The 27,237-nt window shown below is 40.5% G+C and overlaps 1 protein-coding gene across 1 annotated transcript; it reads right to left on the bottom strand.

Moving 5' to 3' along the window:
* Nucleotides 1–9,581: 9,581 nt before the first annotated feature.
* LOC121444989 (E3 ubiquitin-protein ligase RLIM-like) lies at nucleotides 9,582–15,127 on the bottom strand. Its single transcript, XM_041646956.1, has 2 exons — nucleotides 14,072–15,127; nucleotides 9,582–10,175 (listed from the first exon to the last, which is right to left on the bottom strand). The coding sequence occupies exons 1-2, from the start codon at nucleotides 15,125–15,127 to the stop codon at nucleotides 9,582–9,584; spliced, it is 1,650 nt and encodes a 549-aa protein (XP_041502890.1).
* Between the last annotated feature and the right edge of the window lie 12,110 nt (nucleotides 15,128–27,237).

Genomic DNA, 27,237 nt, shown 5'->3' with positions numbered 1-27,237 from the left:
ATACTTTTAAGAAACTTTCAGTATTGACTTTGTAAATGGAAAATGAAAAGTAGTCATTACTGACTTACAGTATAAACAAAGTTCTTTAACTACCTCTTTAGAAATGCTGTTTGTTCAAGATTTCTATTCCTACAGTATATAGGAGTCAGATAGAGTTCATTCAGTGGTTTCCATGTGTCTAATAATGGATGTAACACTGGGCAAGAGGCAAGAGATGTTCACCTATGTCATCTTCTTTATATTCTCTAACAAGGAATCTAGACAACCATTGAGTACTGTTAAGCTAATACTAAAACACCAGAAGAAGGTGAGCAGTAAATTCAAATTAAGGCACCAGGAACAGCAAGTTCTGTAGCTTATCAAGGAGCCCAAGAGCACTGAAATTATCATAGACCTCCCATCCTCATCAGCCCCTATTAAACGTGTGTGACTTCAAACATTTACATTAGATGGAAATTCTTAAATAATTATTCAGTTTTCTTTTGACTTTAGCTATTGGTTTTTCTTCAACTATATTCTGCCATTTTCTTCTGCAAAGATTCAGCATTCCTCAACATTTAAGGCTAAATGTGTTCTTGTGGATGGAACTTGTAACCAAGTCACCATTTATATCATTGATGCTTGGGAAAGTAGGGTTTGTATTGAAGGAAAATATGAAAACATTTTATTTTAGAACTGGATCTACCTGTAAACTTGAAACTGCTTGCATCTTATTTTCATCCTATTAGGTTCCTTCAGCCCGATTTGATAATGAGACTATGTACCTGGTCTAATTGTAAATTATTCTTCCATGTTCAGTTGATAACCCTGGAAGGGCTGCTCTTTTCTGAAGGGAAACAGAGGAGTAGTGGATCTGGAGGACATGGGAGGTGGGGGAGAACTTGGAGGAGTGGAGAGAGGGGTAAATGCGGGCCAGATGTAATGTAGGAGAGAATAATAAGGAGCAGGAGGAAGAGGAGGAGGAGCAAATGATGATGAAGAAGAAGAAGAAGAAGAAGAAGAAGAAGAAGAAGAAGAAGAAGAAGAAGAAGAAGAAGAAGAAGAAGGAGAAGGAGAAGGAGAAGGAGAAGGAGAAGGAGAAGGAGAAGGAGAAGGAGAAGGAGAAGGAGAAGGAGAAGGAGAAGGAGAAGGAGAAGGAGAAGGAGAAGGAGAAGGAGAAGGAGAAGGAGAAGGAGAAGGAGAAGGAGAAGGAGAAGGAGAAGGAGAAGGAGAAGGAGAAGGAGAAGGAGAAGGAGAAGGAGAAGGAGAAGGAGAAGGAGAAGGAGAAGGAGAAGGAGAAGGAGAAGGAGAAGGAGAAGGAGAAGGAGAAGGAGAAGGAGAAGGAGAAGGAGAAGGAGAAGAAAGTACCACTGCAAATAGAAGAGAAAAGCAATGAGATCTGTTTGAGACTACAGTTCCACTAGGCATGGCTGACAATTTTTCAATGTTGGGTGTTGAGTCTCAAGACTTTACTATGCTGGACAAAAGCTAAATGACTGAGCTCCAGCCATAGTCCCTGATCTTCTCTGTGAGGTCTCTTAAATCATTCCAAAATATAGCTCTTGTGATAGACAGCATTAGTATGGTGCTGAAGTCACAGGCAACTGAGCTAACCTCAGCAGTTTCCTTGAAATGGGTGACCTCTCTGTCTGAAATAGGTTGAACTTCGTTCTACAATTCTTCAACCATTGTGATAACTTCAATTGTCCCTAAATCAGTAGGAACATAATCATATTCATATGTCACTGCTTGCTTGAGTATGGAAAGCATTTTTCTGGCTTGAGTAAAAGATACCTAGGAAGATCCATTCAGATGGGTAAGTATGTGCCATCCCAGGGCAGACCATCTTGGAATGGAGCACAGGTCCCCTCCAGCTCCTGCTGCAAGGTCTTCTTTGTTTCACACAACCCTGCTGCCCCCTCCCAAGTTTGCCCTTTTGTCTGCAGGGTTCTTGGACTTCCAAAAGTCACTGTTCTTGGTCTGAGGAGATCCACCGAGAAGGGTGAGTGTGTGGCATCCCAGGACAGATGGTCTGGGAATAGAGCACAGGGCCCCTCCATCTCCTGCTGTAGTGGCTTCTTTGTTCCACACGACCCTGCCTCCCCTAAGCCTGCCCTATTGTCTGTGAAGTCCTTGGCCCAGGAACAGTTCCTGATGCTGCACTGAGGCTATCCACTCAGAGGGGTGAGTGTCTGCCCACCGACCTGGCAGTTCCCCAGAAGAAAGTGCAGCGCACCCCAGCTCCTGCTGCAGGGGCTTCTTTGTTCCACACAACCCTACCTCCAACAAGCCTGCACAATTATCTGTGGGGTCCTTGGCCCAGAAACAGTTCCTACTCCTACACAAAGGAGATCCACCAAGAGAGTCAGTCACAGCAAAGATAAGACCAAGACGCCAAGACTCTCCTGGCTGAATTTGAAGGAAGAGATGGGCAGGCACCAATGCAAGTATTCCTCCAACAACATGAAAGACAACATGACAACACCAGAATACAGGGATCACTCAATAAGAAGACTTGAATGTCCTATTGCAGAAGAAGGAGGAGGAATCAACTTTAAACATAACATTATGAAAATAATAGAGGACCTTAAAAGGATGTGAAAAACTGCTTTAAAGTAACAGAGAAGACAAACAAAATGGGAGAAGAAATGAATAAATCTCTCAAATATACCCACAAAAAACAAGAATAAACAATAAAACAGGTAATGGAAACAATTCAAGACTTGAAAAATGAAATGGAAACAATGAAGGAAACACAAACCGAGAGAAGGCTGGATATGGAAAATCTGGGTAAACAAACAGAACCTTCAGAGACAAGTATAACCAACAGAATACAAGAGATAGAAGAAAGAATCTCAGTTGCTAAAGACACTATAGTGGAAATAAACACATTGATTAAAGTAAATAACATATCCAACATATTCTTAACACAAAACATCCAGGAAATCTGGGACACCATAAAAAGACCAAACCTAAGAATAAAAGGGGTAGAAGAAGGAAAAGAATTACAGCTCAAAGGCCCAGAAAATATATTCAACAAAATTATAGAAGAAAACTTTTCCAAACTAAAGAAGGATATTCCTATGAAGGTACAAGATGCATAAAGAACACCAAATAGACTAGAGCAAAAACAACAACAACAAAAATCCCCTCGCCATATCATAATCAAAACACAAAACATACAGAATAAAGAAAGAATATTAAGATCTGCAAGGGAAAAGGGCCAAGTAAAATATAAAGGGAAACCTATCAGAATTACAACTGACTTCACAATGGAAACCATGAAAGCCAGAAAGTCTTGGATAGATGTGCTTCAGACACTAAGAAACCATGGATGCAAGCCCAGACTACTATACCCAGCAAAGCTTGCATTCACCATCAATGGAGAAAACAAGATATTGCAGGACAAAAACAGATTTAAACAATACGTAGCCACAAACCTAGCCTTCCAGAAAATACTAGCAGGAAAACCACAAACCAAGGAAGCCAACACCCACAATAACACAGGCATCCGAGAACCATCCACCAGCACAACTCAAAGAAGGGAAACACACAAACACTACCACAAAAAAACATGGAGTTAACAACCACTGGTCATGAATTTCACTTAATATCAATGGACTCAATTCACCTATAAAAAAGCACAGGTTAAGAGAATGGATATGAAAACAGGATCCCACATTCTGTTATTTAAAAGAAACACACCTCAGCCTCAAAGACAGACATTACCTCAGAGGAAAGTGTTGGGAAAAAGTTTTTCAATCAAATGAACCAAAGAAGCAAATGGAAGTAGCTATACTAATATCTAACAAAATAGATTTCAAACTAAAATCAATCAAAAGAGATGGTGAAGGATAATTTATACTCATAACCAGAACAATTCATCAGGAGTAAGTATCAATCCTGAATATGTATGCCCCTAATATAAAAGCACCCACATATGTAAAAGAAACATTACTAGAACTCAAAGCATACATCAAACCCCACACTATAATAGGAGAAGATTTCAACACTCCTCCCTCACCAATGGACAGGTCAACCAGACAGAAACTTAACAGAGAAATAAGAGAACTAACAGATGTAATGTACCAAATGGACTTAACAGACATCTATAGAACATTCCACCCAAACAGAAAAGAATATACCTTCTTCTCAACATCTCATGGGACATTCTCAAAAATTGATCACATAATCGGTAACAAAGCAAACATCCATAGATACAAAGAAATTGTAATAACCGCCTGTGTACTATTGGATCACCATGGAATAAAGTTAGAATTCAACAACAATTCTACCACCAGAAACCCTACAAACTCGTGGGAACTGAACAGTCAACTACTGAACCACCCCTGGGTCAAGGAAGAAATAGAAAAAGAAATTAAAATATTCCTTGAATTCAACAAAAATAAAGACACAAGATACCCATAGGACACGATGAAAAGAGTGCTAAGAGAAAAGTTCATAGCACTAAGTGCCCACATAAAGAAAATGGAGAAAGGTCACATTAGAGGCTTAAAAGAATACCTGAAAGCTCTAGAGCAAAAAAGAGGCAGAATCACCCAAGAGGAGTAGAAGACTGAAAATAAACAAACTGACAGCTGCAATCAACAAAATTGAAACAGAAAACATTCCAAAGAATCAATGGGGGAAAAAAACCTTGTTCTTGGAGAGAATCAACAAAATTGACAAACCCCTATCCAAACTAATCAAAAGGCAGAGAGAGAACACACAAATTAACAAAATCAGAAACAAAAAGATGGACATAAACTCAGACACAGAGGAAATATGGAGAATCATTAGATCTTGCTAAGAAATCCGGTATGCAACAAAATTGGAAAATGTAAAAGAAATGGACATTTTTTTGTAGATAAGTACCATATACCAAAATTAAATCAAGACCAGGTGAACAATTTAAATAGACCTGTAAGTTGCAAGGATTTAGAAGCTGTCATCAGAAACCTCCCTACCAAAAAAAGCCCAGGACCAGATGGTTTCATTGCAGAATTCTAACAGAACTTCCAAGAAGAGCTAATAACTATACACCTTAATGTGTTTCACAAAACAGAAAGAGAAGAGTCATTGCCAACTCCTTTTATGAAGCTACAGTTACTCTAATACCAAAACCACACAGACTCAAAGAAGTAAAAGAATTACAGACCAATCTCACTCATGAACATCAATGCAAAAAATTCTCAATAAAATACTGGCAAACTGAATCCAAGAACACATCAAAAAATTATCCACTATGATCAAGTAGGCTTCATCCCAGAGATGTAGGGCTGGTTCAAGAAACAAAAATCTGTCAATGTAATCCATCATATATATAAACTGAAAGAAAAAAAACATATGATCCTTCCATTAGATGCAGAAAAAGCTTTTTAAAAATTCAACACCCCTTTACGATAAAAAGTATTGGAGAGAATAGGGATACAAGATGCGTACCTAAATAAAATAAAAGCAATATACAGCAAGCCGACAGCGAACATCAAATTAAATGGAGATAAACTCAAAGCCATTCCACTAAAATCAGGAACAAGAGAAAGCTGTCCACTCTCTCCATACCTCTTTAATATTGTGCTTGAAATTCTAGCAGTAGCAATGAGACAGCATAAGGAGATCAAGGGGATTCAAATTGGAAAGGAAGAAGTCAAACTTTCGTTATTTGCAGATGATATGATAGTGTACATAAGAAACCACAAAAACTCTACCAAAGAACTCCTTGAGCTGATAAACACCTTTAGTAATGTGGCAGGATACAAGATCAACTCCAAAAAATCAGTTGCCCTCCTATACACAAAGAAAAAAGAGGCAGAGAGGGAAATCAGAGAAGCTTCACCTTTCATGATAGCCACAAACAGCATAAAGTATCTTGGGGTAACTCTAACCAAGGAAGTCAAAGATCTATTTGACAAGAACTTTATGTCTTTGAAGAAAGAAATTGGAGAGGATACCAGAAAATGGAAGGATCTCTCATACTCTTGGATTGGGAGGATCAACATAGTAAAAATGGCAATTCTACCAAAAGCAATCTATAGATTCAATGCAATCCCCATCAAAATCCCAACAAAATTCTTCGCAGACCTTGAGAGGACAATAATCAACTTTATATGGAAAAATAAAAAACCCAGGTTATCAAAAACAATCCTATACAATACAAGTACTTCCAAAAGCATTACCATCCCTGACTTCAAAGTCTATTACAGAGCTGAGTAATGAAGACAGCTTGGTATTGGCATAAAAATAGACATGTTGACTAATAGAATCGAATAGAAGACCTGGAATTTAATCCACGAAACGATAAACACCTGATTTTTGACAAAGGAGCTAAAATTATACAATGGAAGAAAGAAAGCATCTTTAACAAAAGGTGCTGGCATACCTGGATGTCAACCTGTAGAAGAATGAAAATAGATCCATATCTATCACCATGCACAAAACTCAAGTCTAAATGGATTAAAGACCTCAATATTAATCTGACCACAATGAAGAGAAAGTGGGAAGTACTCTACAACACATGGGCGTGGGAGACAACTTCCTACGTATAAACCCAGTAGCGCAGACAATAAGAGCATAATGAACAAATGGGACCTCTTTAAACTGAGAAGCTTCTGTAATGCAAAGGACACTGTCATTAAGACAAAATGGCAACCTACTTAATGGAGAAGTTCTTCACCAACCTTGCATCAGACAAAGGTCTGATCTCCAAAATATATAAAGAACTCAAGAAACTAGACATTAAAACTCAAAATAACCCAATTTAAAAAAAAATGGGGTACTGAACTGAACAGAGAATTCTCAACAGAAGAAGTTCAAATGGCCAAAGGACACTCAACCTCCTTAGCACTCAGAAAAATGCAAATCAAAACAACTTTGAGATACCATCTTACACCTGTCAGAATAGCTGAAATCAAAAACACCAATGATAGCCTTTGCTGGAGAGGATGTGGAGTAAGGGGAGCACTCATCCATCGTTGGTAGGAATGCAAACTTGTGCAACCACTTTGGGAATCAGTGTGGTGGTTTCCCAGGAAACTGGGAGTCAACCTACCTCAAGACCCAGCAATTCCACTCTTGGGAATATACCCAAAAGATGCCCAGTCATACTACAAAACGTTTGTTCAACTGTGTTGATAGTAGCACTATTTGTTAGAGCCAGAACCTTAAAACAACCTAGGTGCCCCTCAATAGAAGAATGGATAAAGAAGGTGTGGCACATATACACTTTAGAGTTTTACTCAGCTGTAAAAATAAATGGCATCTTGAAATTTGCATGCAAATGGACGGAAATGGAAAACACTTTATTAAGTGAGATAACCCAGACCCCAAAAGATGAATATGGTATGTACCCACTCATAAGTGGATTCTAGCCATAAATAAAGGCCTTTGAGCCTATTATTCATGATCCTAGAGAAGATAAATAATAAAGTGAACCAACGAAAAACCTTTAGATATCCTCCTGGATACTGGAAGTAGACAATAGTGTCAGGCAAAAGTTGGGAGCTCAGGGGTGGGGGTAGGTTGAAGGGAATAGGAGATGTGGAGAAAGATGGGACAAGGAGAGGATTCGGGAGAGATTGGGGGAATGAAATGGTTGAAATGGAGGAAGGGTGGGTATGGGATCAGGGAAGTAGATATCTTATATTAAGGGAGCCATTTTAGGGTTGGCAAGAGACTTGGCTCTAGAGGGGTTCCCAGGTGTCCAAGGAGTTGTCCCCAGGTAGTTCTTTGGACAGCAGAGGAGAGGGTGCCTGAACTGGCCTTCTCCCATAGCCACACTGATGAATATCTTGCATATCACCATAGAACCTTCATCCAGCGATGGATGGGGATAGAGACAGAGACCCACATTTGAGCACTGGACTGACCACCCCAGGTTCAGATGAAGAGCAGAAGGAGGGAGAACATGAGCAAGAAAGTCAGGAGCGCGAGGTGTGTGGCCACCCACTGAGATGGTGTGACTGATATAATGGAAGCTCACCAAGGCCAGCTGGACTGGGACAGAATAAGCATGTGATCACACAGGACTCTGAATGTGGCTGTCAATGAGGGCTGAGAGGATAATGATAAAGGCACTGGGTTTTCATTCTACTGCATGTACTAGCTTTTTGGGCACCTAGTCTGTTTGGATGCACACATTACTAGACCTGGGTGGAGAGGGGAGGGCCTTGGACTTCCTACTAGGCAGGGAACTCTGATTTCTCTTAGTACTGGAGAGGGAGGGGGAAGAGAAGTAGGGGGAGTAAGAGGGAAATGGAAGGAAAGGAGGAGGTAGAAATTTTTAAGAAAGAAAGAAACAAAGAAAGAAAGAAAGAAAGAAAGAAAGAAAGAAAGAAAGAAAGAAAGAAAGAAAGAAAGAAAGAAAGAAAGAAAGAAAGAAAGAAAGGAAAGAATACTCAGGGAACAATTCATGAGGACGCATTCCTGGAAAGAGAAATGTCAGGGACAGAAGGAGGCAGCAGCTGTAATGGCTTTACCTCAGGAATACTCTCAGCGTACTTGTTCTTCCGAATATGCAGAGAGAACATTGAGAGAAACATTTTACAGAGTCCTAAAGTGGGAAATGGAAAAAGGATTGAAGTCATACAAAAAAGGTTCCATGTCTTATTAATCTTCCTGAGTAACTAGAAAGTTTGGTCTGAAAAGATGAACAATGTTTTTCCATGATGCATCCACGAGCCAGAAACAGCTTGGCCTCCTGGAATTCTAAATATAAATTTTGGTTTTTCTCAACACTGCTATACAGGCATTGCTGGAAACAGCTTATTTAGCTTTAGTCACTGAAACCAATGATATTACTTTTGACAATGGATCCAAGTATCGCGGTAAGTTTTCTGTTTTTCTTTGAGGTCACAGCTGTTTTTATTTGCTTAAAGTGTGACTGGGAAATACTCTTTCCTCAGACCTTGCCAAGTGAAGCATGATACAGCAATGTACATTTAAAAACAGTTTTCTACTCTTTGGACTGGAGAGGGAGGGGGAAAGGAGTAGGGGGAGGGGGAGAAGGGTGGGAGGAGGGGGAGGGAAATGGGAGGCTGGGAGGAGGTGGAAACTTGTTTTTTTCTCCTTTTCTCAATAAAAAAAAGATTATCAATAAAAAAACAGTATTCTGAAAACCATTTACTAGGTAACTTAATTACAACACTGTTATTGATCATAAACATAGTGAACTGTACTGAAGGGGAAAAGTAGACACCCTCACATGTGTGCTCTCTGCCTGTTACAAAGGTTGAGAGAGTATACTTTGGACACCTGACACCTATACGAACAACCTTGTCTTTAATGTCTGCAACACTAGTCATATATAATAGTCATGGACTTGGTCAAATAAAAAAGCAACTCCCACTAAAATTCTTGTATTCATCCTACAGAACCCAAGAGATAGGAGTGCTATTCAAAAGTGTCCACATGCACGTCACGTCTGAAATATTCTTTCTATTCTGAAAGAGCAACTAGAGAAAAGACATGATTCCCTCAGAAAGCAATGACTCGATGCAGGTTGTGACTTTATATTAAAGCTCTGCGCAAAAACATGGAGATAAAGGAAGCGAATTCCATTTGCCAGTCACTATTCCAGCAACATAGCTTCGAGAGTTCTGTTCTCATTAAACAACCCTATGTTTGTTCCAGGAAGAAAAGACAACCCTGTGACAAATGGGACAGGTGTTATTCTCAGATAACCAGCAGTCGATGCAGTGGACGTGGTACTCATGGGAGCAAGGTAGCACACAAAGTTTGTCGCCTTCCGTATATTCAGTAATGCAAATAGTACATGTCTTCAATGCATTGTTTTTACCAAAACTTCTCGTTGCCAAGTTATCAATCTGGACATTGGTGGGTCCTCTAGTTAGGTGGTTGTCATTAAAGGGGTAAAGTTGGGTTGCTTCAATACCTCCTTCAAACATCTGTGAGATACTTTCTGAATATTCATCAATGGAACTGGAGCCAGGGTTGTAGCTGGGGACAGAAGCAGAGTTGTTACCACCAGAGCTCCCTCTTCCACTCCATGGAAGCTCACCAAAAGCTGTTGTTCTCTGCCTTAACCTGGTTTGAATCGGAAGAGATGTAGTTTCCCTTGATCCACTATTGGAGATTGTAAGAGTGGAAAACCTGGGAGCACTCACGGAGGTTCTCCCAGCTGCACATTCAGAAAGTGTAAAGGTGCCTATAAAACCTCCAGGTTCACTTTCATAAGTGACCTTGTGTTACGGGAGGTCCTCCCACTCCTCGAGCCTATCGCAGCTGAGATACCAGCCCATTGGGGCGTGGTCTCTCTTCCTTTAAAAAAGCGGCCACTTCCCTCTCCTCTCTCTCTCTCTTCACTTCCTGCTCCTCTGGTGACTAGACTCCCTTCCTGGTTGTGCAGAGGGCTGACGGTGATCTGTAAGTTTTTTCCCCTTTAAATAAATACCACCCTATTAATCATAATTCCAAACTGGTGTGGCATTGTTTATGACTTACGCCTACAGTTGGCACCCAACGATTGGTTTTAGAACCTCTCCTTTCCCCGCTCGGCTGCTGGCCAGGAGTTCGGCTTGGCGAGAGCCCTCCCTTCCTCAGCTGCCGCCTGTGCCTTGCAGCTGCGGCTTTGGCCTCCCCACGTGGATTTAAACTCCATAGGCCCGCGTAGTCTCTGTCCGCGTGGTTTGCTCTTTTCTGAGTCATTTTTTTTTTTGGTTTTTCGAGACAGGGTCATTTTTAAATCTCCCTTGCAAGCACAGCTCTTAAGTGGCGCGAACCAGAGCACGCGGTTGCTGAAAGCTGCAACCCCTCAGGGTCACTCTGTCACGTGGAGGCATAAGCGGCTTCCAGGTTGCTCTTTTCTACCCCTGGATTCTGGGTTTCTGGTTCCGTCTCTGGAATTGATTTAATTACATTTACTTTGTTGAACAACTTACATTTTCCAGGTTTTTAACAAATACTAGGCAGACTCTGAAACAGGACCCTGTTTTCGTCGCGACTTGGCAACAGCGCCACCTGCTGGATAATATTTCATAAGAAGCATCATGTCAATAGTAAAGGCCTAAAGAAAGAATTTTCCATTACTTGGCAACAAGCTAAGGACATTATAAAGAGATGTCCTACTTGTTCTTTCTATAATCAAACACCATTGCCTGCAGGGAGTAACCCAAAGGGTACTAAGAGAAATGAAATCTGGCAGATGGATGTGTTCCACTTTATGGAATTTGGTAAATTAAAATATGTACACCACACCATAGACACGTATTCAGGTTTTCAATGGGCTACTGCCCTGAGCTCAGAAAAGGCTGATTCAGTAATCACACATTTATTGGAAGTTATGGCCATCATGGGTATACCTGCGCAAATAAAGACAGATAATGGTCCAGCATATGTATCTAAGAAAATGAAACACTTTTTTGATTATTATAATATAAAACACATTACAGGTATACCAAATAATCCTACAGGTCAGGCAGTTATAGAAAGATCAAATCGTACTATAAAGGATATGCTGAACAAACAGAAAGGGACCGAAAATACCCCCAGAATTAGATTACATAATGCTTTATTAAACTTGAATTTTCTTAACGCTAATGAGAAAGGAACGACAGCAGCAGAAAGACATTGGATAATGGAAAAGTCTGCTGAACTAAATCAACCGATTTATTTCAAAGATGTGCTGACCTCTCAGTGGAAGCCAGGAGATGTGCTACGTTGGGGAAGGGGTTTTGCTCTTGTTTCCACAGGAGAAGAAAAATTGTGGATACCATCAAAATTAATAAAGTTTCGATTTGAAGAGGAGAAACCTCTTGGAAAGTAGAAATGACAACTCATCCACAATGATGATATTCATACAGGTGGTAAGAAAAACATAGAATGGGGGCAGGGTTCTGTTCTTATCTCCACAGGAAAACACTCATCTTTGAGAAATTCAAGGGACCCTGGATGTTTGGATACTGACAGATGGAAAAAATACCTGCCCAATAGGAAATATCAAGAAAACTGGATGGGTTGTGTAAGTAATATTAAACCATATTTCTAAATTTATAAAGCTGGTTTTGAAGTTGGACTCTGGCTCAGTCCCTCTCCAATTCCAAGCCTGTTAGTAAGAGAAAAACCCAGAGTTTCTGGAGTTTCTGTCTCATGTCAAGAGCCATGATGTGGGACAGAAAGAAATATGAGTTTAGAAAACATCTTTGCTTTTCTTCATATCTATCATACTTTTCATTGAATATATCTATCATGTCTTTCATTGAATATATATATATGTCTATATATGTCTATATGATTAATGTTTAAGTTTTTCATAATGAACAATAAGGTTTTCCTGAAGTGACATTTGAAGTTTCCCGGAAGAAGATGGGGCCCCATAACAACAACTCCACCTGGTTGATATGACATCATGATACTGATAGCGCTACTACAAGTCCTGCTTTCGGTACCAGCTGCACAAGACAGTTCCAACTTGGTTAGCTGAAATGGTGCACATCTTATACAACATTTTGGCCAGACCTGCACAAAATACTCAGAGACTATTGGCAATTTTAAAAGACATTGATCTTGAAATTTAACCATCATTTTACTTTCACAGGATCCCCCAGAAAGAATGTCGCCCCCATGACAGCTGGAATTAATTCTAGAGGACGACGTCCCCTCTCCCAGTAAAGTTTGCCCTTGGGTATAGGGACATCATTTAGGGGTTGATTATAATTAGTATACGATTGAGGGTTGGGGGAGGAATTTTATAAGCTCAGGGATCATTTTGAAAAAAAAAAGAGGGATGATGGGATAATAGATTTGTAATTGTGAGTTACTGTTTTTAGACAAATATATTAGTATAGATTCTTGTATATTGATACAAAGTTAAATTATATTGACTATTGTATGCATGCATGTTTCTACCTCTGTTTAAAACATTTTCATGTATTGACATATATTGTATTGATATATATATATATTGTATATATTTACCATATTGCAGTGTACATTTCTACCTCTGATTAAGATACTTATATAATGTTTGTATATTGATATATATATTTACCTACTGCAATGTATATTTGTACATTGTTTATATTTGGAGGTCATTGTCCTCATTTGTTTCACAGTCGCTTATTGTCTTAGTCTTTAAGTTAGATAGATATTGAGAATTATATAGATAAATAGTCATCTAAGTTTGTCATTTATTAGACTAATCAGGTTCTTTAGATATATAGATTATACTCAGTATAGATAGATAATCTTCAACTTCTTCAAAGAGCTGTAGAAAATGGCCTTTAATCTAACTCAGAGTTTTGTGGTAGTGAGACACAATTGCTCCTGGCAACACTGCTCTATTCCAGAGAGAATGTTGAGCACCAAAGACACTCCACCTGGAGCCTTTCTTTTTGGCAGAACTGGCCTTGGGGCAAAGAAATGTCCATACCTCAACCACTGACAGAGATACAGAGCGTGCATCAATGGATAAAACAGGGCTGTCATATCCTGCCAAGACAGGGTAAGATAGTTTTGAAAAGTTGCTTGCCTTTGAAAATGATATGTCAGTTATGTTAGGCCTTAGCCAAAGTTGGTTGCTTCAACGCTGCTAATGTGACTTTGGGTAATTGCCTAGGTAGCTAGTTGTCTCTGTGATTTGTTGCATGTTTTGGAAGTTGTTTTACTGAACTTCCTAATTACCCAGGTAACATTATTTCCCTTCTCAGATCTTCGATGGGGTTGAAGACTATATAAATGTAGTTACTTTCTCTCATGACTTGGCCAAGTTATTTATTATACAAGACCTAAGCTAGTTAGAATAGAATATTTGTATTTATTGTATATAATTTCATAGTAGGTTTAGAACTCTCTTATTTAAACAAAAGGAGGAGGTGTTACGGGAGGTCCTCCCACTTCTCCAGCCTATTACCGCTGAGATACCAGCCCATTGGGGCGTGGTCTCTCTTCCTTTAAAAAAGCGGCCACTTCCCTCTCCTCTCTCTCTCTTCACTTCCTGCTCCTCCGGTGACTAGACTCCCTTCCTGGTTGCGCAGAGGGCTGACGGTGATCTGTAAGTTTTTTCCCCTTTAAATAAATACCACCCTATTAATCATAATTCCAAACTGGTGTGGCATTGTTTATGACTTACGCCTACCACCTTGTTGTTTCGGATCTGAGACCTTGACCGAGTTCTGCTAGCTATGCCATCCCTCCGCTGGTCTTCTGCCAGCAGAACTCTTCTGACTTGAAGGGCTCTGGTTGGAGGTCTTTGACCAGATCCTGCCGCTTCACCATTGGTATCTGTGTCTGAAGAGCTTGTCCCTTGAGCGGCAGAATTTCTTGACCCAGCCGCCACAAAACGACCTCTACCTAGCAACTCAGGTCTCAAAGTCCCATGGTGAGGGGCTCTAGAACTTCCCTCGATCTCGTTTACCAAAGGCTGCTCAAAAGTCTGAGATGAGATGCTATGATGAGATCTTCGTGGAATTTCATTTGCTGGGTGCAGAGAAGACCTACTTCTTTCAGCTCTGGCTCTGGTTCTTCGCTGGTGTTCTGGTTTCGGGCTTCTTGCCCTCCTCCGACCTCTGGTGGATGGCACATCTGTTAATGCTTCAGCAGAACTGTGTTCTGACCTAGGTGTTCTGGCAGATGATGTCTCAGATGCTGAATTTTCCACTTGCCTTTGGAGGCTGCGATCCATGTTTTCTACACTAAGACGTGTAGCAGATGGTTCATTTTCATTGTCTGAGGTTTGGCTTCCATTATTACGGTTAACATTTGTCTCTAAACTGAATATGAAATCACCACTGTTTGGATTAGTGTGGCTCACTGCCCTCCCGGACTGATTTCCTCTCTGACCACTTCTTGTTGTATTGCCAGTTTGTCTGACAGAGCTAAGCCAATCTATTACGGAGTCACCATTGGACTCGTCATCTGAAGAGTCACCATTTTCTTCTGAGCTCGGCAGCGGCAGTGGCAGTGGCAGCGACGGCTGCCCCACTTTAATTTGCTGTAGTCTTCTGAACAGCTCCTCCCCAGTAATTTGACCTGGGGTGCCTAGCAAATTGTTGTCTCTCAGAAGTCGATAGTCTTCTCCGCTCAGATTATTTACAAATCGATGGAAAGCTTCTTCCGCATCCATGCGATCCACTTGCCTTCTGTGCTGTGCTGCAGATTGGTCATTTCCTTGATCGCTAAAATCTGAGTTTTCCATCTTGATGAACAAGTGGGCGATTATCTGTCTGTTATGACATAGTACTGAAATCCAATCAAATGGACCTTCAGTTTTCTTCACTAGGCTTCAGTGGTCTGGGCAGGAGGGGACTGGTTGGGCTCTGCCGCCTCCACTGCATGCTAGGCCGCCTAAGCTCTGCAGCATGCCTGCCTCCTGCTCTCTAGCCCGCCTCAGAATGCTTGGGAGGGACCCGCCTTTAGCCCAGCGCCTGCCCATTCTGAGACGTAGCTCCAGGAACCATTATCTTCCCCATTGTTACCTAGCAGTAACAGAAATCCACTCAAGATAACTTTTCTTAAAGTCACCCCACATTACCTATTGAATGTATTTCAGGTCCCCTTTCTCAGCTACTCCACAGGACTCAAGAAGTCCTATTTAGAAAGCAGATGATTCAGCCAAAGCGTACCAGGTGGGCCTGGGGAAGAGGGACTGGTAGTCCTACTCGTAGAACAAACCCACTCTTCTTGCAAGGCTGGCATCATGCTGGGGAATTTAGTGAGATAGTGACTGCTTCATGATAGGTTGGCATCGCACAGGATGTTCATTGTGCCCTTCCCCAATCACAGTGGCTAGGTACCATCATGAGAAAGAACCAAGGGGTTGACCTTCACTACTCTGGTGTCATGAGAACAAGGATTACGTCAGGGAGCCTGAGGACACCCTGCTACAGCCCTCGAGTGGGAGATAGCTGTAGGCACTATGACAGAGAAAGGGAAAGCAGATATGGACATGCTGATCCTTTCAGGTTGGCATCTGATTAGGGTGCTAAGGGGAATGGTGGTTTCTAGCCCAGACCTCCATGTAAGTGTAAGGTACTGTTACTGTCACCCGAGGTCCGCAGGAAGTTTGACTTCTAGAGGTACCTTTCTGCCATGCATTTCACAACCGGCTGGATGGAAAACAGAAACTCAGACCTATTGGAACGCTTGATTTCCATAGCCCCCTTCCTCCCACAGAACGTTCACTGAGGGGTGAATTATGAAAACACAGAGCCTGAGCCTCTTGCTCAGATTTCAGTCCTCTCTTTGCTCCCCTTCCCCACTCTTCAAAGTGTTCAGGGGCCTCTCATCAATTTGGTAAGTAGGCAGAGCCCGAAACCTAAACTCTGGAGAAGGTGGAACATGGGAGCACCTGCATAGCCCTAAGGCTTGGAAAACAGAGTGTGTAGAGTAGATGCTGTTGCTATACAAAGAAGAGACGCTCCCAAAGAAGATGGACATGTTGAATGCCTGACCCTTGGCTAGTCCAGGATCAGCAGTTTCATAAATGGTAGACAAGGCAAGAGAACTCTATTTAAACACACCACTCTTTGCTCCTAGCAGACTTCAATGTTGGGAGACCCAGAAAGAAATCACACACTGATATAGGTGGGTCTTATATCTATCTGTTGCTTTCATTGGTTAATTAATAAAGAAAACTGCTTGGCCTGATAGGTCAGGACATAGGTAGGTGGGGAAGACAGAACAGAATGCTGGGAGGAATAAGGCAGTGAGACAGACGCCATAGCTCACCTCTCCAAGATGGACGCAGGTTAAGATCCTTCCTGGTAAGCCACTACCTCGTGGTGCTACACTCAGAAATAGAAATGGGTTAATCAAGATGTGAGAATTATCCAGTAAGAGACAAGATAATTGTAGTTACCCTCTACATTATTTAGACTCCTTGAAATACAATGCTTAGCAAAACTTGGTTATATGTTTCTTGCTTAATATTGTTTGTTGTTTGTAATTTTGTATTTGGTATCTGTTGCTACTGTATATAGTTGTATTAGGTTTAGTTCGATCTTGTTTAGAGAAAGGTGGAGATGATGGGGTACTTCAGCCAATCACATGCTGCTTAGTGTGTCTCCTGGGTCCACAGATAGCAAATAAAAGCATCCATGTGCTCTAGCTCTCTCTCTTTGTATTCCTGCTCTCCTGAATTGCTGGTACCCTGGTTTTGTAAGTTTCCTTTCTTCTGTTTATTAAAGCTGAATATTATTTTAATTTGGTTTGGTTAATTACAACTTCCAATCGGCTTCCCCCATCAATACACAAATGTGATTTGAAAATTAGTTGATCAGCAGAATTAGTATGATGTGTTGAGATTTCCTGTCCCAGACTTAGTCCATCACTTCTGATTTCAGGTCCCTGCAGCTCCTCGGGGTATACACAGAATGCAGCCAGATTCTTTGAGAGGATTTAAGACAAATAGCATCTAACCTAGTTCCCAGTAGAGTCCTTGTTCCTCCTTGGAACCTCATGAGCACGGACTTCACTGTCTACGTTTCTATTGGCATTTTACTGTTCCCATGTCCAGGCTATCCCCAAACTCAGAGATATAAGCCTGCCTCTGCCTCCCTAGTGCTGGGATTAAAGGCATGTGCCACCACAGCCCAGAAGCCCTCCTTCTGTCTTATTGGACTCTTATGACTGCAGATGTGATAGTGAGAAGCACAGCCTACATTTCGAGTGAACTTTGCTCACATTTACCAATAGTGTTTTCTGTCAAGCCAGATAATTCCTCCAAGTAGTCCCTTAATTTAAAAAAAAATAAAGTGTGTTGTAGTTTCATAATTTTATCTAGGTTCTTACGTCTTTGAGCTTAATTTTGTTTTAGCCCAGCCCAATTACATTTTCAGCCTGGGCTAGAATATTCTTCCAAAACATTTGTATAGCTGTAAGTTCTATGTTATTTATAACATAAAGTACTATAGAAATATGATTTGCACAATATTTGAGAGATACCTAAAAGGTAGAACTTTCCATAAGAGAATTCTCTGGGTGTACCATACAGAGATCAGAGTTGTGGAAATCCAGCATCATCTTCACTACATTGCCTAAGCACTTCACTATATTGCCAAGTATGGTGGCACATGCCTGTAGTACTAGCCCTAGGGAAATAGCAGCAGGAGGATGGGAAGTTTGAGGCCAGCGTGAGCTAGATAGTGAAAATCTGTGTCAGACAAACAGAAAGAACCTAAAGATGGAAAAGGCTCTGTGGGGCATCACACTGTTGTGATGTGACACTGGCACATGATAAGTAGAGGCAGGAGAGCCAAGAGTTCAAGGTCAGCATAGACTATTTAAAGTAGTTAGGTTGAAACCAGCCTGGGGTCTCTCTCTCGCTCTCTCTCTCTCTCTCTCTCTCTCTCTCTCTCTCTCTCTCTCTCTCTCTCTCTCTCTCACACACACACACACACACACACACACACACACACACACACGCCATGGAACTGAAAAATATGCCTCCAAGGCGAGGGGAAAGCATTGGCAGAAACTTGAGACTGTGTCTCACTTACACTATCTAGGCTGGCCTCAAACTTGTGACCTAGGGCTTATCCTTCCCAGAACGCTAGGATTGCAGGCTAGCAATAGTGATGCTTTCTGAGACTTTTACATCTATTGCTTTCTTGTACTACTTCATGTGCTAACGAATGCTCTAGTTTTCCTTGTATGTAAAATCAGACTTCCTGTGGTTTAATCTAAACCCACCTTATAAACCTCAAAGCAATTCTTTTTTTCTTTCTTTCTTTTTCCTTTCATTGTTCACTGGCCTAAAGAGGCTCTTCGTGGTTGTAAGGCTTTCTAAGTTTCCTTCGCCCTACCTTTCTAATCACTATAATCACACTTCCTTTATGCCACAGAACAGCCCTCCTCCTCCACTGCCCGAAATTTCTTTTTATAAACTTTTCCAGTTTTGTTTCCCTACCCCTCCACACCTGTTAGGCAAATTTCTGAAAGGGCAGTGACCCAAACCTTCCTTGGTGGATAGCTAGCAGGGTCATTGCTTGACCTTGTACTCTGGGGGTGCCCACTCAGCCAGCAGAGATCTGAGACCAGGTGGTTGGTGGGCTGGATGAATGGAGAGACCAGGAAGGACAAAGAACATAGAGGCTTTGGCAGTTTAAGTTAAAAAGAGATCAATGTGCATTTAAATTAAGACTGGCTGCTTGGATACAGCAAATTCCTCTCCCTTTAACTCTTTGCTATTCTGCTTCATGGTATTCCTTCATGGGATTCCCTCACCTTTAGCTCATAAGATTCTTTTCTGTGTTTAGTTGCCATGTTCAACTTGAATCGACATTTTGTGTGGGGATGGTGAGGGGAAAAGGGTGGAAAGCCCATGTTTTTCTTGGGGTGGTATGCTGATGAAGAGATGTCCTGACATAGATGCTTGGATAAAGAGAAGGGACATGTTGCTGGCATCTGTTGTGTAGGGAAAATAAAGGTCCTCTAACCACATTTATGTCAAATAGCTCCATAAGGCACTGATTATGTGCCTTTTGGTATGGATGATATTATCTGGAAGGACCTATTCTGAAGAAAAAAAAAAGAGCCGAGCTAGCAAAGTGTCCTAATTCCACCATGCTTCTGGGGATAATTTCCTAACTGGTGCAAACCACAGACTGTGTTAAGGATAGCCTAAAGGATAACTTTGCAATATGACTCATGGTTTGCTTCACTAAAACTTGTCTGGATTAGGAATTATAGAAACAGAAATAATGAGCAAAAGATCAACAACCATAAATGCAAGCATGAACAGTAGAATGCAGGAGATGGAAGAAAGAATCTCAAGCACTGAAGATACAATAGAGGAAAGAGACTCATCAGTTAAGGAAAACATTAAATCTAACAAAAGCTTAATCCAAAATATCAATGAAATATGGAACACCATAAAAAGGCCAAATCTTAGAATAATAGGTATAAAAGAAAAAGGAGTTAAACTCAAAGGCACAGAAAATTTATTTAACAAAATCTTATAAGAAAACTCTCCCTACCTAAAGAAAGATGTGACTATGAAGTTACAAGAAGCTTACAGAACATCAAATAGACTGGATCCAAAATAAATTACACTTATCACATAATAATAAAAAACTAAACCTATAGAATAAAGAAAGAATACTAAGAGCTGCAAAGGAAAAAGTTCAAGTAACATATAAAAGTAGACCTATAAGAATTACATCTGATGTCTCAATAGAGACAGTGAAAGCCAAAAGGTCATGGTCAAACAGTATGCAGACATTAAGAGACCACAGATACCAGCCCAGACTACTATAACCAGCAAAACTGTCAATCACCATAGAAGGACAAAACAACATATTCCATGACAAATCCAGATTTCACCAATACCTAGCAACAAACCCAGCCCTACAAAAGATTCTAAAAGGAAACCCCAACCCAAGGAAAGGTGGCTACACCAGCAAAAACAAAGACAATTGATGATCTCATTACAGCAAATCCTGAAAAATTAAAAAAATGCATAAATTAACTAAATTGTGAAAACTAAATTAACAGGAGATAGCAACCAATGGTCATTACTGTCCCTTAATGTAAATGGACTCAACTCACTTATAAAAAGGCACAGGCAAACAGACTGGATACAAATCCATCCTTCTTCTGCATATAAGAAACGCATCTCAACGTCTAAGACAGACTCAGAGTCTGGGTTGAGACTCTGAGTCTCAGAGTAAAGGGTTGAGAAAAAACATACCAATCAAATGAACCTAAGAAACAAGCGGGTATAGCTATCCTAATATCTAACAAGATAGACTTCAAGCTAAAATCAGTCAGAAGAGACAAAGAACGTCATTTCATATTAGTTTAGTCACAGGAAAAATCAATCAAGAGGAAATTTCAATGCTGAATATTTATGCACCAAATATAAGGGCACCCTCATTTGTCAAAGAAACACTTCTAAAGCTTAAATCATATATCAAACCCCACACACTAATAGTGGGAGACTTCAACACTCCCCTCTCTCCACTGAGCAGGTCTGTAGTGAAGAGGAGTGGGCAGTGTCCGCCGCCCGGTTAGCTTAACCCACAAAATAACCACACGGATATTGTATTAATTAAATTTCTGCCTGGCCCATTAGCTCAAGCCTCTTATTGACTAACTCTCACATCTTGATTAACCCATTTCTCTTAATCTGGGCGTTACTACAATGTCGTGGCCTACTGGCATCAGTCTATCCAACGTATATCTTGGGCAGGAGAAGCATAGTGTCTCTCTCTGACTCTGCTTTCTTTTTTCCAGAATTCTGTTCTGTCTATTCCACCCAACTAAGGGCTGCCCTATCAAAAGGCCAAGGCAGCTTCTTTATTCAACCAATGAAAACAACACAAATAAGGACAACCTCCTACACCACAGGTCAATCAGACAAAAAATGAACTGAGAAATAAGAGAACTAAGAGATCTTATGACACAAATGGACTTAACAAATAACTATACAATATTCCATCCAAACAGAAAAGAATATACCTTCTTCTCAGCAATGCATGGAACCTTCTCAAAAAATTGACCAAATACTCAGTTGTTGAAATTAGAGCAGTGGGCTGCTTTCCCGGCACCCGGCCGCCCACACGGCTAGCTTTACACAAAATAATTACACGGAAACTGAATTCTTTTAAACACTGCCTGGCCCATTAGTTTCAGCCTCTTAACCCATTTCTAATAATCTATGTAGCACCACTATGTGTGCTTACCAGGAAAGATCTTAACCTGTGTCTGTCTGGAGTGGGAGAGCCATGGTGACTCACTGACTCAGCTTCTTTCTCCCAGCATTCTGTTCTGTTTACTCCGCCTACCTAATTTTATGTCCTATTAAAGGGCTAAGGCAGTCTCTTTATTTAACCAATGAAATTAACACAAGCCAGAAGACTCTCCCCCATCACTCAGTAACAAAACAAACCTCCACAATACAAAAAAAGAAAAAATGGAATAATCCAATGTACCTTATCAGATCACCTAGGTTTAAAACTAGAAGTCAATAGCAATACTAATTCCAGAAAACCCACAAACACATGGAAATTAAACAGTGTTCACCTGAATCATCAATGGGTCAAGGAAGAAATAAAGGGGGAAATTAAAGACTTCCTAAAATTCAATGAAAATTACCACACAACATATCCTAATGATTGGGACACAATGAAAGCAGTGTTTAGAGGAAAGTTCATAGCACTAAATGCCTACATAAAGAAGCTGGAAAAATCCCACACTGGTGAATTAACAGAACATTTGAAAACTTTAGAACAAAAAGAAGCAAATGCACATAAGAGAACTAGACTGAAGGAAATAAAGTGAAAGCTGAAGTCAACAAATACTAACAAACAAAACAATACAAAAAATCAGTGAGACAAAGAATTGGTTCTTCAAGAAAATCAACAAAATAGACAAACCTTTATCCAAATTAACAGAAAGGAAGAGAGAGAATATCCAAATTAACAAAATAAAAAATGAAAATAGGGATATAACAACAGAAACAGAAGAAATACAGAGGATCATCTGGTCATATTTTGACAACCTGTGCTCTACAAAATTGGATGTCTTAAAGGAAATGAACAACTTTCTGGATAAATATCACTTACCAAAGTTAAATCAAGACCAGATAAGCAAATTAAACAGATCTATAACTGCTGAAGAAATAGAAATAGTCATCAAAAGGCTACCAACCTAAAAGAGCCCAGGACCAGATGGTTTCAGTTCAGATTTATATAAGACTTTCAAAGAAGACCTAATACCGATACTCCTCAAGTTATTCCACACAATAGACACAGAGGGAACATTGCCAAACTCTTTTTATGTGGCTACAATTCCTCTGATACCCAAACCACAGAAAGACATTGCTAAGAAAGAGAATTACAGACCAAACTCACTCATGAACATTGATGCAACAATAGTAAATAAAATACTGGCAAATAAATTCCAAGAACACATCAGAACCATCATCTAACATGATCAAGTTGGATTCAGCCCACAGATGCAGGGATGGTTCATCATACTAAAATCTGTCAATGTAATCCACCATACAAACAAGGTGAAAAATAAAAACCACATGATCATCTTATTAGATGCCAAAAACAGCATTTGACAAAATATAGCATCTCTTCATAATAAAGGTCTTGGAGAGAGCAGGGATACAAGGAACATACCTAAACATAATTAAGGCACTATACAGCAAGCCAACAGCTAACATCAAACTAAATGGAATGAAGCTCCCAGTGATTCCACTGAAATCAAGAATAAGACAATGTTGTCCACTCTCTCCATATGTATTCAATATAGTTCTTAAGGTCCTATCTAGAGCAATAAGACATCAAGAGGAGATCAAGGGGATACAAATTGGAAAAGAAAAAGTCAAAGTCTCATTGTTTGCTGATGATATGATAGTTTGCATAAGTGATCCCAAAAGTAATACCAAGGAACTTATGACTCATAAACACTTTCAGAAATGTAGCAGGATATAAGATTAAGTCAAAAAAAATTAGTAGCCCTCCTGTACTCAGATGACAAAAGGGCTGGGGAAGAAATCAGAGAATCAACACCATTTACAATAGCCACAAATAGCATAAAATATCTCAGAGAAACTCTAACCAAACAACTGGAAGACTTGTATTACAAGAACTTTAAATCTTTGAAGAAAGAAACCGAAGAAAACACTAGAAAGTGGAAAGATCTCCAATGTTCTTGGGTAGGAAGAATTAACATCACAAAAATGGAAATCTTACCAAAAGTAATCTACAGATTCAATGCAATGCCCATCAGAATTCCAGCAAAATTCTTCACAGACCTTGAAAGAATGGTACTCAACTTCATATGGAAAAGCTAAAAGACCCAGCATAGCTAAAACAAACCTGTACAATAAAAGTACGTCTGAAGGCATCACAATCCCTGACTTCAAACTCTACTACAGAGCTACAGTACTGAAAAAAGCCTGTTGTTGGCATAAGAACAGACAGGAGGACCAATGGAACTGAATAGAAAACCCAGGTATCAATCCACACATCTTCATACATCTAATTTTTTACAAAAAAAAAAAAGCAAAAAATACCAAATGGAAGAGAAAAGGCATATTTAACAAGTGGTGTTGGCATAACTGGATTTCAATATATAGAAGAATGAAAATAGACCCATACCTATCACCATGCATAAAACTCAAGACCAAAGGGATCAAAGACCTCAACATAAATCCAGCCACACTGAACCTTATAGAAGAGAAAGTGGGAAATACATTTGAACGCACTGGCACAGGAGACCCCTCCCTAAATATAATCCCAGCAGCACAGACCCTAAGAGAAACAATTAATAAATGGGACCTCCTGATACTGGAAGGCTTCTGTAAAGAAAGGACATGGTTAACAAGACAAAATGACAGCCTACAGAATGGGAAAAGATCTTCAAAAACCCCACATCAGGCAGAGGTAAGATCTCCAAAACATACAAAGATCTCAAGACATTGGACACGAAAAGATCACATAATCCAATAAATAAAATGGAGTACATGCCTAAAGAGGGAACTCTCAACAGAAGGATCTAAAATGGCTGAAAGACACTTAAGGAAATGCTCAACATCCTTAGTCATCAGAGAAATGCAAATCAAAACAAATCTAAGATTCCATCTTACACCTGTAAGAATGACCCAAATCAAAAACACTGATAACAACTTATGCTGGAGAGGTTGTGGGGAAAAGGGAACACTTCTGCATTGCTGGTGAAAATGCAAGCTGGTACAACCCCTTTGGATGTCAGTGTGGAAATTTCTCAGAAAATTAGGAAATAACTGTAGGGTTAAGACAGCCCCTCAGGGGGTGAGCTTGCCTCAGGCGAATGTTTACTTATAAATCGGGCGCGCGGAAGCCCACGCGCCCCTTTTCCTGCTTCCTGTGCTCCGTGGGTACTTCGGTTCTGTAAGTTTATTTCTTCATTAAAGCTGTATATATTTCTTTACAATATACCTGCATTTATTTATGCCGCTACATACTTGGCGCCCAGTGAGGCTTTGCGGATACCCACCCCAAATTAGAGGCTCCTGGGGGCAACCGCTGGGAGCCAGCTGCACCCCCCCTCCGGAGGTCTCCCTCGGCGCGCTGATTGTACCCTCTCAGCACTGCTCCTTGCCGGTTCGCTTCTGCTCAACTATGGCTGCAGAAGCAGCTGGGATTCTGAGCGACTCAAGTTTTCCTGGTGCCTGCTAGAAAGTCGCCAAATGGGACAGGAGAATTAGACCTCCCGGGCGGTTTGGAATCAGCCGAGTCTGTGCGCCCTGCCCTGCCCGATATTGGTACAAGCACCTCTGTAACAGCGTGATCAGTACACAGCTCTGCTCTGTTCCCCTCCCACCTCTGCCCGGTGCTCGGGTCACGTGACAGCGGCGGGAAGGCGCTGCAGTCCCTGCAAGCCATATCCGCGCCATGCATCCCTTTGACTTGTTCACTTTGGCGGCTTTCTCTCTGTTCCCCTTCCAGCCCAATTGCTTTTTATCAGCCTGGTGTCTGCTCCAATTTTTGTTTTTGAGTCATTTATTTCAGACTTAGGCCACGTGGACTCAAGTGGACTCTTTTGCCACCACTGGCAGAAACTGGTCATTGCAGGTAAAAAAAAAATTCTTTTATAAACAAAATGTCTGAAAACGTTACTATTCTAGACTTTAACAGCCTTTTTGAGTGTACTATGTGGGAGATTTTACAAGAGGTGTCTATCACCCCACATCTATGGATATTTCTGGGATTCGTAGTTTTCCTTGGCACTATATGGTTTGATAATAGAAATATAATAAAGTCTTTAAGAGACGAATCCAGGATACTTGAGGCAGAGGTTGAACGTTTAAAAACTATTGAGAATGACAACAATCTTCTCAAGAATCAGTTTGAAGTTCTCCAGGAAGAAAACAGATCTTTGTTTAACATGACTCGGTTAACTGAACAAAATTTAGAAAAGGTACAGGCTGATGATAAGGAGAAATTCATTACTATGGAAGAAGGAACAGCTGAATTAGATCATAAGCTCCAGCAGTCCCTTTCTGTAGGAACTGAAACATTAACTGAGAGAATCAAAACTGCTGAATGCGACGATTGAATTTTGTCTAAAACTTATGACAGATTGGCGGAAAGATTGTCAATACAAGAAGGCACGGTTTATGCCATAAAAATTATGTACAAAGATGAGAAGTTATCTCTAATGGACAAACTTCATACTTTAGAATCCTCAATGAAGGCTCTGGAACATAATTCTGGACAGGAGATTCAGACATTGCAGAAGGCAATGGTGAATAGAATTGAAAAGATTGAGAAATTTCTAAATTCTGATGAAGAAGAGCAAAAGGTAGAAAGGCAAATTTTAACTACATCTGTGGGTAAATCCCTCCAGGACAATTTCCACAAAGCTCTACCTACAGCTCTACCTGCCTTTCCAGTAATAACAACAGAGAAGGTGATTGGTTTTAGAAACCCTAGGGTCATCAAGGAAGATACATGGGAGCCTGTCCGTATGAATGATCTCAAAGAAATTAAACAGGCTGTCATGACTTTTGGGATGCACGCCTCTTTTGTTAAAGAGATGCTAAAATCTTGGGCCACGACAAGCAGAGCAACCCCCTCGGACTGGCTTCGGCTGAGCTCTGTGGTCCTTGAGAGTGGACTGCAATTGAAATGGAAACGCTTATTCAGGCAAGAGGCTAGACTCTTAGAACAGCAGGAAAAGTCAAAGGGAATAGACATTTCCCTAGATCAAATTCTAGGTGAAGGGCTCTTTTCCGACCCTCAGGAACAAGCTAATTTGGATGAAAACACACTCTCCATGTGTATTACAGCAGCCTTAAGGGCTTGGGACAGGGTACAAGACCCAGGACAGAGAATGGAATCATTTGTCAGAGTTAAACAGGGTCAGAGAAAAAACTTTAGTGGCCTTTTACAAAGACTAACTAAGGCTGTACAAATAGGGATATCTGACCCAAAAGCAAGACATATAATGATTGAGTCTTTAGCTTGTGAAAATGCAAATGTGGAATGCAAAAGGATTTTGGGGCCTTTAAAGCTCAGATCAGCGCCCTTGGAAGAATGGGTCTTGCATACACTCAATGTTGATACATTTGGTTATGGCACTGAAGCATGGGTAGAAGAAGCAATTTCCAATGGTAAAAGGAGACACCAGAAGACCAAATATTTTAATTGTGGCAAAATGGGTCATATGAAAACGAATTTTAGACAACGGATTTTCAGAAATAATGATAATGCATCTTCTAGAAATAACAGAAATAGGATGACTCAGCCTTCAGGTTTATGTAGAAGATTTGGAAAAGGCAGACATTGGACGAATGAATGCAGGTCTACA

The sequence above is a fragment of the Microtus oregoni genome, unplaced genomic scaffold (assembly GCF_018167655.1).
Source record: "Microtus oregoni isolate MIOR12 unplaced genomic scaffold, Mior012 000152F_000, whole genome shotgun sequence".
Lineage (NCBI taxonomy): Eukaryota > Metazoa > Chordata > Mammalia > Rodentia > Cricetidae > Microtus > Microtus oregoni.
This window is presented reverse-complemented; position numbering and strand designations above follow the sequence as displayed.